The sequence below is a fragment of the Cibotium barometz genome, chromosome 25 (genome assembly GCF_041138505.1).
Source record: "Cibotium barometz isolate CiBa-2024 chromosome 25, ASM4113850v1, whole genome shotgun sequence".
In the NCBI taxonomy this organism is placed as follows: domain Eukaryota; kingdom Viridiplantae; phylum Streptophyta; class Polypodiopsida; order Cyatheales; family Cibotiaceae; genus Cibotium; species Cibotium barometz.
Window position 1 is genome coordinate 22,312,448 of NC_141070.1, and position 16,269 is coordinate 22,328,716.

Here is a 16,269-nt window from a genome sequence, read left to right on the forward strand (position 1 = left end):
AAACCAAATAGTTCTTTTCGCTTGTATTCAACTTGCAGCTATAATAAGCCACTGGCCTACCATCTTGTTGTAGAACGACTCCAATGGCTAGGTTATTGGCATCGGTAATCACCTCGAAGGATCATCCCATGATGCCAACTTCAAGACTAGGTTATTGGCATCGGTAATCACCTCGAAGGATCATCCCATGATGCCAACTCAAAGGCAACTTTCTTCAATGCCTAGAATGCCTCTAAAGCCTTGCCCGTAACGAACACTTTCTGGCAACGACTCTTCACGCCCTTGAGCAAGTCTATGAGAGGTGGTGCAAGGTCAAAAAACTTATCCATATGGGTACTGTAGACCTGACAAAGGCCCGCAAATGAGCGGATTTTCTGGGTTGTCTTGGGAATATCCCAACTGAATATGCCTTGTACCTTTTTAGGGTTGAGACTAGTACTTGATGAGCTAATGATGTATCCCAAGTAATGTATATATATATATACCTAGATGAATCCAGGAACATGCCCAAATTCACCTTTTAGGAACATGCATGTTATATACTCATAGTAGTCAACCCACGAGACTATATAACTATCAACTCCATTATGCGTAGTATGGACTAGATACTACGACATACCCACTAACGTCATCAGTGCCCAATAGTGGGTGTAGAACTCTGTATCAAGATATGCTCTCACACACACACACACACACATAAGAGCATATATTCACACACAGCCCTTCGTAATGAGTTTCTGTCAAACCTCCGGAGATGCAGGGCAAACTTAGCCATAATGAAGCCTAGCATTAAGGAAGTAGCAAATAGAAAGAATTAGTACGATACTCACTCTTCTTGGCAGTGATAAATAACCCATTGTCCTATAAGAGTTGTAAAACATTACTCCAAACTCACTCTTCTTGGCAATGATAAACAACCCATTTTCCTATAAGAGTTGTAAAACGTTTGCCACATCTTGCTCATGCTGCTCTGCAGTCCCTGAGAAGATAAGAATATCATCTAAAAAGATGAAGACGCATTTGCCAATGAGATCCCGAAAAACCTGACACATCATCTTGTTGAACGTCGCTGGTGCATTGGTAAGTCTATAAGGCATCACCACAAACTCATAATGGTCTTGCTCAGTCCTAAAGGCTGTTTGGAATGTCGACCTCAAAGATCCGAACTTGATGGTAGTAGCCACTCTTAAGATCTATCTTAGAGAAAAATTTAGCACCATTGAGTCGCTCTAGGATGTACTCTATTCTAGGCATGGGGAATCTATTCTTAACTGTTAGCTTGTTTAGCGCCCTGTCGTCTACTCATAAGCATGTGGTCTTATCCTTCTTTTGGACAAACAAGATGGGAGTAACAAATGGGGAGGAGGAAGGCCGGATAAATCCAACCCGGAGTAGTTGGGATAACTGCTTCTCCAGCTCACTCTCCAATGCCGTAGAAAGGCAGTAGGGATTCGGGAAACTTGTTGGGAGGCTCTGAACCAAGAACCAACACTATGCGATGGTCCTCAAGTCTACTAGAGGAGAGATTGGGTGGGAGGTTGTCTCACAACGTAATGTTGCTGTATTAAGTCAGAAGACCACTTATCCTCTCGTGTTGTCTGAATAGCATTAGACTGAGAGCGGACATAAAGCAATGCACACTCTGCTCCTTTTCTTATGGCTTGTTGGGCCTGAATGTGGGATATGAGTGGTATTCCAAGAATGCTCCTATCCCTACGAATCATGATGGGCTCAGGAAAACCTTCAACAATAGTGAAAGTGTTCTGCCTCCAATCAAGAATGTGTGTATATTGTCTAAACCACTCGATCCCAAGGATCGTGTCACATCCTAAAAGATGAAATCCCACTCGAATGTTGCCTTCTGAACTTGGAACTCAAACTGTTGAGCTTTCTAAGTGATATGTGTGCATAGACCAGGTGTAAACTCATCCACATCCTAAATGATAAGGAACTAAGGTGCAACTCAATCTGTTTGCCAACTGCGGAGAGATGGCATCCTTACAGCTACCCATGTCGAAGAGGACAATGAACTGTTGTCCCTTTGCAGTGCCATAGGCACAGATGAGAGCCTTCTTCTGTCCCTCTTGCGTGGATGCTACGGTCACTATTATGGAAGTGGGTGCCTTGGCAAACTTTTCGGCCTACCACTTAGTGCAATCCTTCTTCCCGTGTCCCACAATGTGGCAGAAGAAACAACGATTCTCTGCCTTGTACTGTGTCTGTTCATCGGACTAGAGGTAACCTCCAGTGATGCCCTCCTTAAAGTTTTCCTCCAGTGTTTTCTTGGGCATGGAATCTTTCTTATTGCCTGATTGACCCTGAGAATTTTTCTTTTGGTCCTTTTGGTCTGTGTTGTTCTAAGCCCCCTTACCCTAGTTGGATGACTGCTAGGCAAATGACTGCTACTAGGACTTAGGACTAGATTGTACTTGTTTGGGCTTACCTCCGTTCAGCATCAGTTCCTCATTCTAAGGGAGAGTCAGTGCCCGTGCATAAGTGTGAGGCTCCAAGTTTTTGATTGGGTACCTAATGTTTGTGTCTAAACCTCTAATGAACTCTTTCAACTTGTCTTCTTCCGATATACCCAACTATTGGGCCATGGTAATGACCTTGTTGGAATAGGTCAAAATGGGGAAACCATTCTGAGTGAGTTTGTAATACTCGTCCTCAAGATTGGTCATATGCTATGGTGGAAGAAAACAGGTCTTGAGGTCAGCTACAAAAGTAGTCCAATCAAATTGATATTGGCCTATTAAGGGGTTTGTGTGAAGTTGAGAGTCAAGACCAATGCTGCCACCAAGTAACGGCTTCCCCAGTGAGTTGAGCTGTACCACATCGACTTTGTCTTGTGGACCTGTGATTTTAGCTTAAGGAAAATGTGCTTCAAATTGATGAATAAAATTAGTGACGATTGGGGTGGTGAAGGACGAAGGATTTGGAGCCATGATGGAGCAAATGACTTCATTGAAGATGCAGCTTGTAGCAGAAAAAGAGAAGCCCAAAGAAGGTTTCTTAGATCTAGCAAAAATGTTCTTCGGTCTGGAGAAACAAAGAAGAAAAGACGACGAAAGACGTGAAGAAGTAAGAAGAAAAAAAGAAAGAAGAAAAGAGACGTGCGGAGGAACAAAGAGATAAGGAAGCCACGCATAAGTTTGAGGAAGACCGACGCCATCAAGAAGAAGCCGACCGAGAGTACCAACAAAAACTCAACTAGGAGGCTATGCAACTCCGGCATCAGCAGACAATGTCATAGATTTTGGCATCCCTCCCCAAGATTATTTTAAGGAGCTCTTCTATGAATGGCGGAAGTGTACTTTCTTTGGGTGTGTCGCTTTGGAGGCTTTGTTCCTCCACGACTTCCTGTTGTCTTTCTTCTTGATGAGATGTCTCTCTCAACATGGTGGAGGCTTAGGTGGTTTTTTCAAACAGTACTATTACCATCCACCAGATACTCTCACTTCTTTAGGTAATTGAGTTGGGTCACTAACCTGATGCTCTGATACCAATGTTACATGCATTGAGGTTGATCGTCGTAACACACAACAAGGCCTTCTCTAACCCCTAACTTTGGTGAGGTCTTTAGCATCCATTCACTGAGTGTAGAGAGAGAAGAGAATGTAAACGACACACTATTGGGTCCCAAATACCCACTTAAGTCTCCCCCCCCCCTCCCTCCAATGCTTTACAAAAAGATCTATGACTGCCCAACGCAAGGACTAGGAAGACCGTGCGTTGACTGAGAATCCACCAACCCAAGGACACTATAGAAGACTCTTCTGGGCCACTTATGCAAGTCCAAGATGTCAGAATGTGCAACGGAAAAGAGACGGAAATAAGAGAGTAGAAAACTGTAGAATAGCAAGAGAGGAGAGGCGGTGTCGAACTCTACTATATACACTAGTATATCCAGTACAAATGACGAACCAATTCCTGCCTACCATCGACCTTCATCTTCTCCTCCTCCTCTGCAGTCGTGTGTGAAATGCCAGCCCACGACTGGGAAGCCCACCAGAAATCAAGTCGGCCAACAAAAAGGCAAGTCGGCCAACTCCTCTCGCGGCAATCTCCTACAGCCGACCAAGGGAAAAAAATACAGCCTCCCACATGATTATAGAGCTGGGAATCAAATGGACAAAATTGGAGAAAACTGGAGACTCCTCACACTGGTGGGCACACCCACATCACTGGCCCTCACTCCCTTCAGTGTAATATGGTACAGACAGAAGATGACTGCTAACACCCCCTCTGAGCTCTTGGATGTGAAACCAACCCCAGTGAGCTGGAGTGTTGACGGAGCATCTACTGAGGTAGAGGCTTCGTGTAGAGGTCTGCCACATTGTCCTCCATCGAACAAAAAACTAGCAAGATGTCACCATCCAAAATCTTCTCTCAAACAAAGTAATATTGTATCTCTATATGCTTGGCAAAAGTTGACTGCTTCTTGCTACTCGAAGAAATCGCTCTTGAGCCAAGGGAAAAGCCATATCCTAAAGTAAATCTCCTCATGTTTGGATCTCCTTCCCAATCAAAGTCACTCCAACCTTAGAGTTTGACTCGGTCCTTCGACCCCCTCGAGTGTCATAAAAGAGTCCAAGATCCTTAGTACCCTACAGATACTACAAGATCCGCAATCCTACGTCCTAGTGAGTCTTCAAAGTCGTGACAGTCATCCGTGTCAAGTGGATTAACAAAACCAAGTATAAGTCCGATGGGTTTGTGGACAAGCACAAAGCCAGGCTTGTGGCTACGGGCTATGCTCAGTGACTAGGCATCGACTATGAGGACACTTATGCACCGACAAATAGGATGGGCACGATTCGGAAAGTTCTTGCCCTTGCTCTCATTAGCAATGGCCGGTGTATCAGATGGATGTCAAATCTGCGTTCTTGAATGGTGACTCGCAGGAGGAGGTGTATGTTGAGCAACCTCTTGGCTTTGAGGTTTCGGGCTCCAAAGGTATGGTTTACAAGTTGCGGAAGACCTTGTATGGTCTGAAACAGGCTCTCAGGGCTTGGGACCAGAAGATTGATACTTTCTTTTAGAAGAAGGGTTTCTAGAGATTAGTTGCAGATCCGAACTTGTAACTGTTTCGGGAAGGTGGTATGGTCACATTGATTATCCTCTATGTGGATGATCTTGTCCTCAATGGCAGTCATGTGGAGCACATAGCAGTGACGAAGGCTGCCCTGTCAGAGAACTTTTAGATGACGGATTTAGGCTTACTCCATTTCTTTTTGGGATTGGAGATTTGACAGACCCAGAGGGGGTTCTTTGTTTCTTAGCAGTGGTATGTTCATGAGTTGCTGGAGGATGGAGAACTGCAAGCCTATTTCATCTCTGATGGACACAAATACCAAACTTAGTGTACATGATCCTTGTGAGCAGGTTGATGCCTCTTTGTATCAGAAACTTGTCAGTTCATTGATTTGGTTGCTGAACACTAGATTGGACTTGAGTTTTCAAGTGGGGCTGTTGAGCTCTCTCTGGATAGTATGCAGGTGTGCACGGGGACATGGTGGACAGTGTGAATGGCATCAAATTTGAGTTAAAAAGTAAGCCCATGTGTGGACAACCCCAAGTGTGAAGGAGGCAAAGATACTTTAATTTAAAAAGGTTTTATAACCTTTGGTAGGCAAAAAAATTAAAGTTATAAAGGTTCCAAAAACCTTGGGAGGCCCCTAGGAAATTTATAGAGGCTACTCCACTTTTGGAGGCCCACGTCTCTCTCTTCTCCCTCTCTCTAGCTTTTTGGGAAGCATGCTAGTTCTCTTGCGTGGATGCAAAGTGAAGCACAGTCGACTGCTGGAGAAGGTGTGGCTGCTGTGAGTTCTTGAAGAACTGGCCGTACAGCTCTGTACGGACAGCAGGTACAATGTACGGTGGCTGCAGGCGCAGGCGGCGCTGGTTCAGGTGGCTGCTGCTTTGTTGCTAGCTGGTACAATCGAGTACATGCAGGCGGACCAGGACAGTTCTGTCCAGCAGGTACAGGCGGGCCAGTTCAGTTCAGTTTTGTACTGTTGCAGGCGGCGCATCTCTAGGGTACAGGCGGCGCATAGGAAGCTAGGCCATGTGTGTGCTTTTTGGAGGACGCCGTGTTTTTGCAGAAGACAGGGGGCTGTTTTCTCTGGACATAAAGGCGGGCAAGGGCTGGTTTGTCATGAACATAGACATCATGTCGATGGCGTTCAACTGATGGAACTTTCAGCTTCTCTTTGCTTTGGGTTCGGGACTGTTTTGAAAAGGGTTTATGGACTGTTCCGTGGCAGTTCATGTGGCTATGAACATGAGCAATGCTCGGGACTGTTTTGAGACTGTCTATGGGCTGTTTTTGTTTGGCTGCAAATTCAGCTATGTACTTGGGTTTCTGGCTGCGAGTACAGGTCAATTGAAAATGTTTCTTGGCATGGGAGTGAAGCAAGCTCGCATGGCTGCGTGCTCATGGAGCAGATTGTTTTCTTCCTGCTAGAAAGGAACAGAGGGACCTACAGTTATGGGCATCTCTATGTTTCCAGATGTTTCATATGGGAACAGGTAACTAGATGTATGCCGTTGTTGGCACTGTTGTTGAATGGTGCCATGAATGGTTCTGTATGGAGACAGGACAGAAGTTTCAAAGGGAAACAGGCCTAAGGGTTTCATGTGGAAACAGGTCGTAGGTTTCTCAAGGAAACATGTATTTGGGTTTCTCCAGGAGATAGGTCACATGCAGGCAGAGGGTACAGGAATGACACATGTTTGGTACAGCCTTGCTACTGATTGGGCAGGGGACAGGGAATCCATGACAGAGATGGATAGTACCCTTTGGAAGGTAGAGAGGGTTGGTACAAGTGTGTCGACTGTATGGTATGCTGTGCTGTGATACGAGTTCTCTTTTGAGAGAGTTTGGGGGTCTGTGTTGTGATGCAGAAGCACTAGATGTGTCAAGGTGTGATGCTGTTCATAGGGTGAGAGGCTATGGATGGTTGTGGCAGTCCTGATCATGGGAGAAGACTTCTGTATGCAGGACTCAATGTGTGAGTCTTTTGATGTGAACAATGGCTGGACTTGTTTGTGGATGCCGACTGGATATGAAGCCATGATGCAGGGTATTTGCAGACTTCAGGAGTTCTACTGTGACGGCTGAGTTCCCAGCCTTATTGTAATCAAAGCTCTTATAATCAATTAAAGAAATACCGCAAGGGACGCCACTGCGTTTTGGGGCCAATCGGTGTCCGTGTACTGTTTGCAGGAGCACTCTAGCTCCCCCTGTTTGTTTTCCTTTTCTAGGTCCTCAATGGCGTTGAAGTGTTTTATGTGCGAGTGTTTGTTTCACCGCCCGTCAGGCCGGTTTCAAGGTTCCGTTGCCGGGACATCGTCGACTTTCTCAAGGAGGCGAGCCCGTGGTTGTCACATCAAAAGCTTCAACATGAGGAAAGTGAAAAGGAAGTGCAGGAGACAGTGCAGGGTTGTGTGTCTTTGCCTATATGAGGTGAAGAGCAAGAGCTGAAGATGAAGCTCAGGAGAGAAGACACCAAGGACAAGTAGTCAGCCAGGAGAACAAGAAGCAGTTGAAGTGTTATGGTGCAAAACATTCGACAGTTTGTCACCGGTCGTATCTTCATAGAGGCTTCATGGGTTCAGAAGACAGTTTCTTTCTATGTTTAGCAATGGTGATCTACTATGCTTCATCGAGGACTTGTGCTTACCACTTGGGTGGAGTGCAAGCAGGTTTTGGGTGCCTGAGGATGTATCAGATGAGGCTCAGACGGAAGTGTAGGAACTTGACGTGGTTCTTATTCCCGAGCAGATACTGGCACATAAGGAAAGAAAGGTACAAGGTAAAGTTTCCCGTCACTATCTTGTGAAGTTCAAGAACTGTTCACTGATGGATGCGAAGTGGATGGAGGAGGGTGACTTAGCAGATTCACCTTAGGATTTGCAGCTTTATCTTGATGCTTTTGAGTTGGAGTCGACTCTTATTACGGCTCATTCGGGTTCAGTAGAGCATAGGTCTGGAGCATTGCCTGATGCTCAAGAGGGGAGGTAGCACCTCCACTCCTTGTTACAGACAGGCTCAGTTGTCATCTAGGAGTCGCTTGGTGACATCTTTGTATTCACCCGAAGGTACTGAGGCTGATAGTACATCTGCTTATGGGACTTCTATGATCTTGTGTTCTAGACACATGAGATGATGGTTGAGTATGGTTCACAGTCGCGCGCACCTTGAACTGTAACTGCAACTATGGATAACTCTATGAAGGACATAAGTCTTGCGAGCAGTCCTAGAGTTGGTTTGGTTCATATATGGATTGAACTCTATTTGTGCATGTATGCATACAGTTTTTGTGGTATTATTGTATTCTGGTGCCATTGGATCCTGGTACCAATGAGAATACATTCGGAAATACTCTGCATTGTGTCGTGTGCTGCATGTATGTTTTTATGAGACATCAAGTGCTTTATTATGTTCATGGATGAACCACTGGGTGTGACTCCTGCGGGATGGTCATGAAACATATGTGGGAAAGTACTTAGTGGATTGTAGTGTTTGGATGCATTGAGTGCTTTCATATGCTCATGTTGTACCATCAGTCGTGGGTCCTGCGGGATGCCCATGGGCGTAAGGCTTGCGAGCAGCCCTTAGACTGTTACTTTTGAGTAGGTAGAGCAACTTGAAGAGCATATTGTTTGCGAATGCATATGTGTGTCATGCATATGTTTGTCATATGTAGAATGATGCATGGTTTTGTTTTTGGCTAACACAGTTAACGTGTTTCCATTTGATTTTAGACTTTTGCTGTAGGTTTTGAAGGAACAAGCAAGAGGTGTTTGTCACTTTGGTGTGACAGTGTGGCTTATTGTGCAGGATGATTGTTTTATCATCCAGATGCATTGGAGGGCCATTGTTTTTGCCATATGGGGTGTCTTTGCTCATAATATGCTTTACTGTGCCATTGAGTGCAATCGAGGACGCTTGCCATTTTTCAAGAGGGGGGTATGTCACGACCCTGTGTTTTTCTCTGGACAGTATGCAGGTGTGCACAAGGACAGTATGCAGGTGTGCACGGGGACATGGTGGACAGTGTGAATGGCATCAGATTTGAGTTAAAAGGGAAGCCCATGTGTGGACAACCCCAAGTGTGAAGGGGGCAAAGATACTTTAATTTAAAAAGGTTTTATAACCTTTGGTGGGCAAAAAAATTAAAGTTATAAAGGTTCTAAAAACCTTGGGAGGCCCCTAGGAAATTTATAGAGGCTACTCCACTTTTGGAGGCCCACGTCTCTCTCTTCTCCCTCTCTCTAGCTTTTTGGGAAGCATGCTAGTTCTCTTGCGTGGATGCAAAGTGAAGCGCAGTCGACTGCTGGAGAAGGTGTGGCTGCTGTGAGTTCTTGAAGAACTGGCTGTACAGCCAGGCCGTACAGCTCTGTACGGACAGCAGGTACAGTGTACGGTGGCTGCAGACACAGGCGGCGCTGGTTCAGGCGGCGCTGGTTCAGGTGGCTGCTGCTTTGTTGCTAGCTGGTACAGTCGGGTACATGCAGGCGGACCAGGACAGTTCTGTCCAGCAGGTACAGGCGGGCCAGTTCAGTTCAGTTTTGTACTGTTGCAGGCGGCGCATCTCTAGGGTACAGGCGGCGCATAGGAAGCTAGGCCATGTGTGTGCTTTTTGGAGGACGCCGTGTTTTTGCAGAAGACAGGGGGCTGTTTTCTCTGGACATAAAGGTGGGCAGGGGCTGGTTTGTCATGAACATAGACATCATGTCGATGGCGTTCAACTGATGGAACTTTCAGCTTCTCTTTGCTTTGGGTTCGGGACTGTTTTGAAAAGGGTTTATGGACTGTTCCGTGGCAGTTCATGTGGCTATGAACATGAGCAATGCTCGGGACTGTTTTGAGACTGTCTATGGGCTGTTTTTGTTTGGCTGCAAATTCAGCTATGTACTTGGGTTTCTGGCTGCGAGTACAGGTCAATTGAAAATGTTTCTTGGCATGGGAGTGAAGCAAGCTCGCATGGCTGCGTGCTCATGGAGCAGATTGTTTTCTTCCTGCTAGAAAGGAACAGAGGGACCTACAGTTATGGGCATCTCTATGTTTCCAGATGTTTCATATGGGAACAGGTAACTAGATGTATGCCGTTGTTGGCACTGTTGTTGAATGGTGCCATGAATGGTTCTGTATGGAGACAGGACAGAAGTTTCAAAGGGAAACAGGCCTAAGGGTTTCATGTGGAAACAGGTCGTAGGTTTCTCAAGGAAACATGTATTTGGGTTTCTCCAGGAGATAGGTCACATGCAGGCAAAGGGTACAGGAATGACACATGTTTGGTACAGCCTTGCTACTGATTAGGCAGGGGACAGGGAATCCATGATAGAGATGGATAGTACCCTTGGAAGGTAGAGAGGGTTGGTACAGGTGTGTCGACTATATGGTATGTTGTGCTGTGATACGAGTTCTCTTTTGAGAGACAGTTTGGGAGTCTGTGTTGTGATGCAGAAGCACTAGATGTGTCAGGGTGTGATGCTGTTCATAGGGTGAGAGGCTATGGATGGATGTGGCAGTCCTGATCATGGGAGAAGACTTCTGTATGCAGGACTCAATGTGTGAGAGTCTTTTGATGTGAACAATGGCTGGACTTGTTTGTGAATGCCGAGTGGATATGAAGCCATGATGCAGGGTATTTGCAGGCTTCAGGAGTTCTACTGTGACGGCTGAGTTCCCAGCCTTATTGTAATCAAAGCTCTTATAATCAATTAAAGAAATACCGCAAGGGGCGCCACTGCGTTTTGGGGCCAATCGGTGTCCGTGTACTATTTGCAGGAGCACTCTAGCTCCCCCTGTTTGTTTTCCTTTTCTAGGTCCTCAATGGCGTTGAAGTGTTTTATGTGCGAGTGTTTGTTTCACCGCTCGTCAAGCCAGTTTCAATGACTAACCGTTTCGACGGCCTTGAACCACCTCCCAAGTCCCATTCTTCTCTATGGCCTCTAGTTCCACTTGCATGGCTTTCCTCCAAGTCTCCTGGGAAAGAGCTTCTTTAACTAAAGAGGGCTCCTTGTCCTGAATGATACGAGACATCAAGGCATAATTCACCTGTACATGCTCCTTTGGCTGACATTTGTCACAAACCCTATACGATCTTCGAGGTCCATCCTCTGTGGTCATCCTGGAGGGATACTCCATCACACCAGACTCTCGAATGGTATCCAACAACTACTTCGGTACCCGAACAAAAAGCGGAGCCTCCTGCTGCTATTGTGGCACATCTCCAACCTCGGGCTCAACCTCTACAACTAACTAAGACTAGCTAGCTCGAACAATAGCCCGGGACTCATCCTCATACACATCTAGCTCTCCAAGAAGCGGTGGATTCTCAACACTGGAAGCTGGAACATGATCATCAAAGACAACATCTCTATTGACAACAACCTCACTCCGCTCTGAGTCATATAACCTGTAGCTTTTGAAAAGAGAGTTATATCCCACAAAAACAAGCTTCTGGGACTTTGAGTCAAGCTTCCCCCTCTGCTTCTTCAGAATGTGAACATAGGCATCACTCCCAAAAACAGGGAAATGGGTGACATCTGGTTTTCTGTCAAAATAATCCTCAAACAGAGTCATCTTAAGTACTGCAATCGTCGGAGATCAATTGAGAATATAGACAGTCGGAGCCACAGCCTCTCCCCAAAGTGGACGAGGAAGGTCTCAATGCTCCAACATCGTCCTCGCCATCTCCACCACAATCCAGTTCTTTCGCTCAACTACTCCATTCTCTGAAGGCGACCTTGTATTGGCCAGCTCCTGCTTGATGCCATGCATGATGCTCCACACAAAACCGCACAAAAGCATTAGAAGAGAACTCCCCTCCTTTGTCAGCCCAAATAATCTTCACCTGCAATCTAGACTCCTTTTCCACCAAAGCATGCCAGCCCTTGAACCGAGTAAAGGCTTGGTCCTTATATGGCAGAAAATAAACCCATGTGAAGCTACTACAATCATCCACAATAGGCATAAAATACAAGGCTCCCCCCCAAGGACGAGGTCTGCATAGGCCCACACAAGTCAGTGTGAACCAACTCCAGTGGTTTCAAAGCCCGCCGAGTAGCCTGCTTCAGAAAAGACTCCCTATACTACTTCCCAAGAATGCAAGAACTACAATGTCTATGCTCACTACCAACATCTAGCAAGCCATCCACCATATGGTCCCGCAAATCCTACCACAACGCATCCACATTCAAGTGGCCGAAACGGAAATGCCACAAATCACCGAGCTGAGTACCTATAAGAGAAGAGAGTGCTGAGAGTTTGTAAATCCCACTCGCCACTCCGCCTTTCGAAACAACCTGGCCTGTTGCTTTGTCCCGGATAGCAATTGAATGCTCATCAAACTCCACCCACATGCCAGTCTTGCAAACCTCATGTAGTGACAATAGATGAAAACCAAGAGATGGAACATAAAGAACTGGGGAGGAATGCTTGCCACCTCTATCATCGGGGACGATCTCCAACCTACCCTCACTCTGAATTGGGATAGTGGACTTGTCACCAATAAAGATGTGACATGTTAGCCTCTGAAGGTCCTGTAACAACTCTCGAGAGGAGTCATATGCCTAGAAGCACCACTGTCTAGAATCCACTACCGAGTATCCCCAAAGGTGAGACCCCCAACCACCTCCCTGCTCGAAGAGGATGAAGCTCTAGTGTCCATAATCTCCAAGTGCACAAAAGCTAGAGTCTTCACGGCTGCAGCTCAGGAATCAGCACCTTTCTCAGTGCTCCTTCGAGGACATTTCCTCCAATAATGACCCTTCTGGCCACAATGGTTACAAGTCCGCTCAGCCTTCAAAGCATCACGCTTTGAGTCGGGCTTCTTCTCAGAAGACTTCGATTGTGAAGACTTCCCTTTGCCCTTGTTGTTGTTGTTGTTGTTGTTGTTGTTGTTGTTGTTGTTGTTGTTGTGGCCTTTCGACCGCTAGCCAATGAAAGCCTTAGAATCTCCGCCTTGTGAAGAGTTCAAAAACCGCTCTCCCTGGTCCAAAACCATCAACACAAGCTCCTCCTAAGTAACGGTGATGAGCCTCCCACCGGAGATCAAAAAAGAATACAAAGCAGAGTAATGAGGGGATAGATGAGACAGTAAGGTGATGGTCATGTCCTCTGATGATATCTCCTTCCCAACCTGAAGAACCTCCTACTAAAGAGCCTAGAGTTAGTTGATATGCTCACGCATCGTTGAAGACTTTGCAAGATTTATCACTCGAATCTACACTTCCAAGGAAATTCTCTTCATAGGCGATACCCGATTGTACAAAGAGGCCAAGAGTTGCCAAATCCCTCGAGCCAGCGTGATGTGTTTGATATGATTGATCACTTGGGGTGTCCAATTAAGGAAGATGAAAGAACGCACACGAGCATTGACACGATCCCACACCTGTGCCTGTGCATGGGCCTGGGCCTCCTGCTCTTTCTTAGTTGATAGTGAAAGTTCCTCTTCCTCTAACTCTGGCCTTGGAACTCCAACCACGATAAAATCAGCCAAATCATAAGACTCCAAGACAGACTCCATCATTACCTTCCAGATGCCATAGTTGTTCTTGTCCAACTGTCTGTCCACCGGGAACTGGGAGGGTGGGGATCTTCACATGTTTCTCCACCATCTCGAGCAAATCCGCCATCTCGGGGGTTCACGTGGTCTTGTGAAGGGAGTGTGGGTGGGGAAAAAAAACTTGAAGAAGAGGCTGCACTTTGTTGCAAGGTGGCTGTCCAGCAACGACGCCCGCCATCTACCTGCTTCTCCACGTCCCATACAGCCCAGATATTCTCCAATCAGCACCAAAAACAACAACCCGTATAGCTCTCACTCTTTCCAAAGATTCAAGCCACCTGGGGCTTTGATACCATGTCGGAATGTGCAGCGAAAAAGAGACCAAAATAAGAGAGCAGAAAACTGCAAAATAGCAAGAGAAGAGAGACAGTGTCGAACTCTACTAGCATAGTATATCCAGTACAAATGAGTGGGGGGGCAAGGCCCATGATATCTATGGCCTGGGGCAGCCAGTCGGCCAGTGCATAACAGGCCGATAGCCCCCAAAAATAGCCCACGACTAGGAAAAAGTCCAGTCGGCCATCAGAAATCAAGTCGGCCAGCTCCTGGCAGCAATCTCCTACAGCCGACCAAGGAAAAATATACAGCCCCCCACACGACTACAGAACTGGGAATAAAATGGACAAAACTGGAGAAAACTGGAGACTCCTCACACAGGCAGGCACACCCACATCACTGGCCCTCACTCCCTACAGTGTAATATGGTACAGACAGGAGATGACTGCTAACACAGGATAGCTGTAGGATTGCTTGCACATATGCTGGCTGAATGTTGAAGAGGGGCTTTACTAGCCCAGCTGCTGACCTATTGTCGACCCACAATGATAGCAGGGTTTCCAGTCGCCCCACTTTTCAATCAGGTTCATTCAATGTCCCGTCGGGTTTGCTTCAATGTTTGCCTGGAGAGAATGAAGACTGATTTCTGACTATATGCTTGACTGATGATTGATTTATGCTTGATGATTTATGGCAAGCACTTGCTTATATATGGATATAAGCTACTGGTCAGTTCACTACTACTGTCGGCCAGTCTTTCTTGGACTAAATACCACTTTTTGGTAGCATTTAATGCTTGCGCAAGACATCAGCTTTGCCATTTAAACCTGGCTGACTGTAGAAACACCTGACTGAACCTATAAGCCTTTTATGCTGGCCGACTCAAGCATACTTGCTTCTTATGCTGTCGGCAAGCTGCTGAGGGCTGCCAACTGGACATAAAGTCCTCCTATGGGTTGGTCATGCCTACCATACCTCATGGGTATGGACTGTCCTTTGGCTGGCCCATAGGCATGCTTCACATGCAACTACTTGTCTACTTCTATATGCTTGCTAATGCAAACCTGAGCTGTGGCTGACTGCTACATGCACGTATCTGATGGGGTTCTCCAAGTGGGTTAAGAGGACAGACTCCAAGTGGATGGGGAAAGCCTCTATACCGTCCTAGATGTCAAGGACCCACTTTGATCCCCTCACACTGAATCATTGTAGCATTGTACCACTGCACTTACAGGGCTGTTTTTTTTTCTCTTAGCTCTAGTCGGGTTTTTTATCATATTCTTTCCATGATTCTGTCACTTCATGGACACATTGTGACTCTCTCTCTCTCTCTCTCTCTCTCTCTCTCTCTCTCTCTCTATACCTCATCATTCATGACCCAGCCGCCACCAACAATTTCAAGCTGCCCATTTTTTACAAGTCCAATAAAATCTTTCTTCTCAGCCTCTGATGCATCTTTCCACCACTTTTCCAGGTAGGACATTTCTTCCCATATAAATTTGCGCTTCTTATCCTGCAGCAATCCCACCATAGCCAATGGGTCTATCAATGTCCTTAGAGAAGATCAAACTCAATGGTATACAGCAGCAGTACTGGTCAAACACAGAAAAAGGTTAATATCACACAAACCAAAAAGAAGCAAGATGGGGAATAGCAGCAATGATCAAAACGCAGAGAACTCGATTCATTACAGTATAATCCAGCACTGAGAGCTAGATTACCCACAGAAGCACGATCAACAACCCAAAATGCAAAATTAATCACACAAAGCAGATCATTCTGTGGCAGACAGAGACAAGACTAACCGAAAACAAGATTAACAGCACAATAAGGACGATTTACACACAAAGCAAGACACTATGCGGGAGCACTGAGAGCTGATTAAACACACAAGCTTGCAACCACATAGTATTACAAAACGAAAGGAAAGATTGACCAAACAAAGCAAGACACCGTAAGCGCAAGTTTAACCACGATTTACCTTTCGAAGGGCCTCTACAATGGTGGACAGAATGCTGCGAGATCTCTCCTGGTAGTATTCTTCGACTGTGCGAAGCCAGCCAGGGTCATTGTGAGAGTGGGGGACGACAAAAACCCTAAGCTTAGTCGTGTCCCATTCATCTCCTCTGTACTGCACCTCCCAGCCCTGTTTCCAAGCACCCCCATCGATGTTCTTGAACTCGATGGCATCGTAGAGCTCGTTCATCTTAATGTCCACCTGCGCTTCCGAGAGATTGAAGCCGATAGAGGGGGTGATGGTCCATGGAGGGGCAAGCGAGGCCCGGGGCAGCCCTACCTTGAAGATGGCTATAACAGAAATGGCTATGGCAAAGAGGACCAGAACTCTGATCTGCTTGGCTATGGCTTCCTGGAACACCCTGCTGCGGCGCCTGCTCTTGCCCTTGGACTTGAC

General features: G+C 46.3%; 1 protein-coding gene across 1 annotated transcript in view; it reads right to left on the reverse strand.

The window, feature by feature from the left end:
- LOC147624346 (alpha-mannosidase 2-like) overlaps positions 1-16,269 on the reverse strand; it is a 28,901-nt gene that overhangs the window by 12,490 nt on the left and 142 nt on the right. The window contains 2 exon segments of the mRNA XM_086819323.1: positions 15,220-15,369; positions 15,838-16,269. The exon segment at positions 15,838-16,269 is cut by the window's right edge and continues 142 nt beyond it. Coding sequence (XP_086675449.1) covers positions 15,220-15,369; positions 15,838-16,269 — 582 coding nt within the window.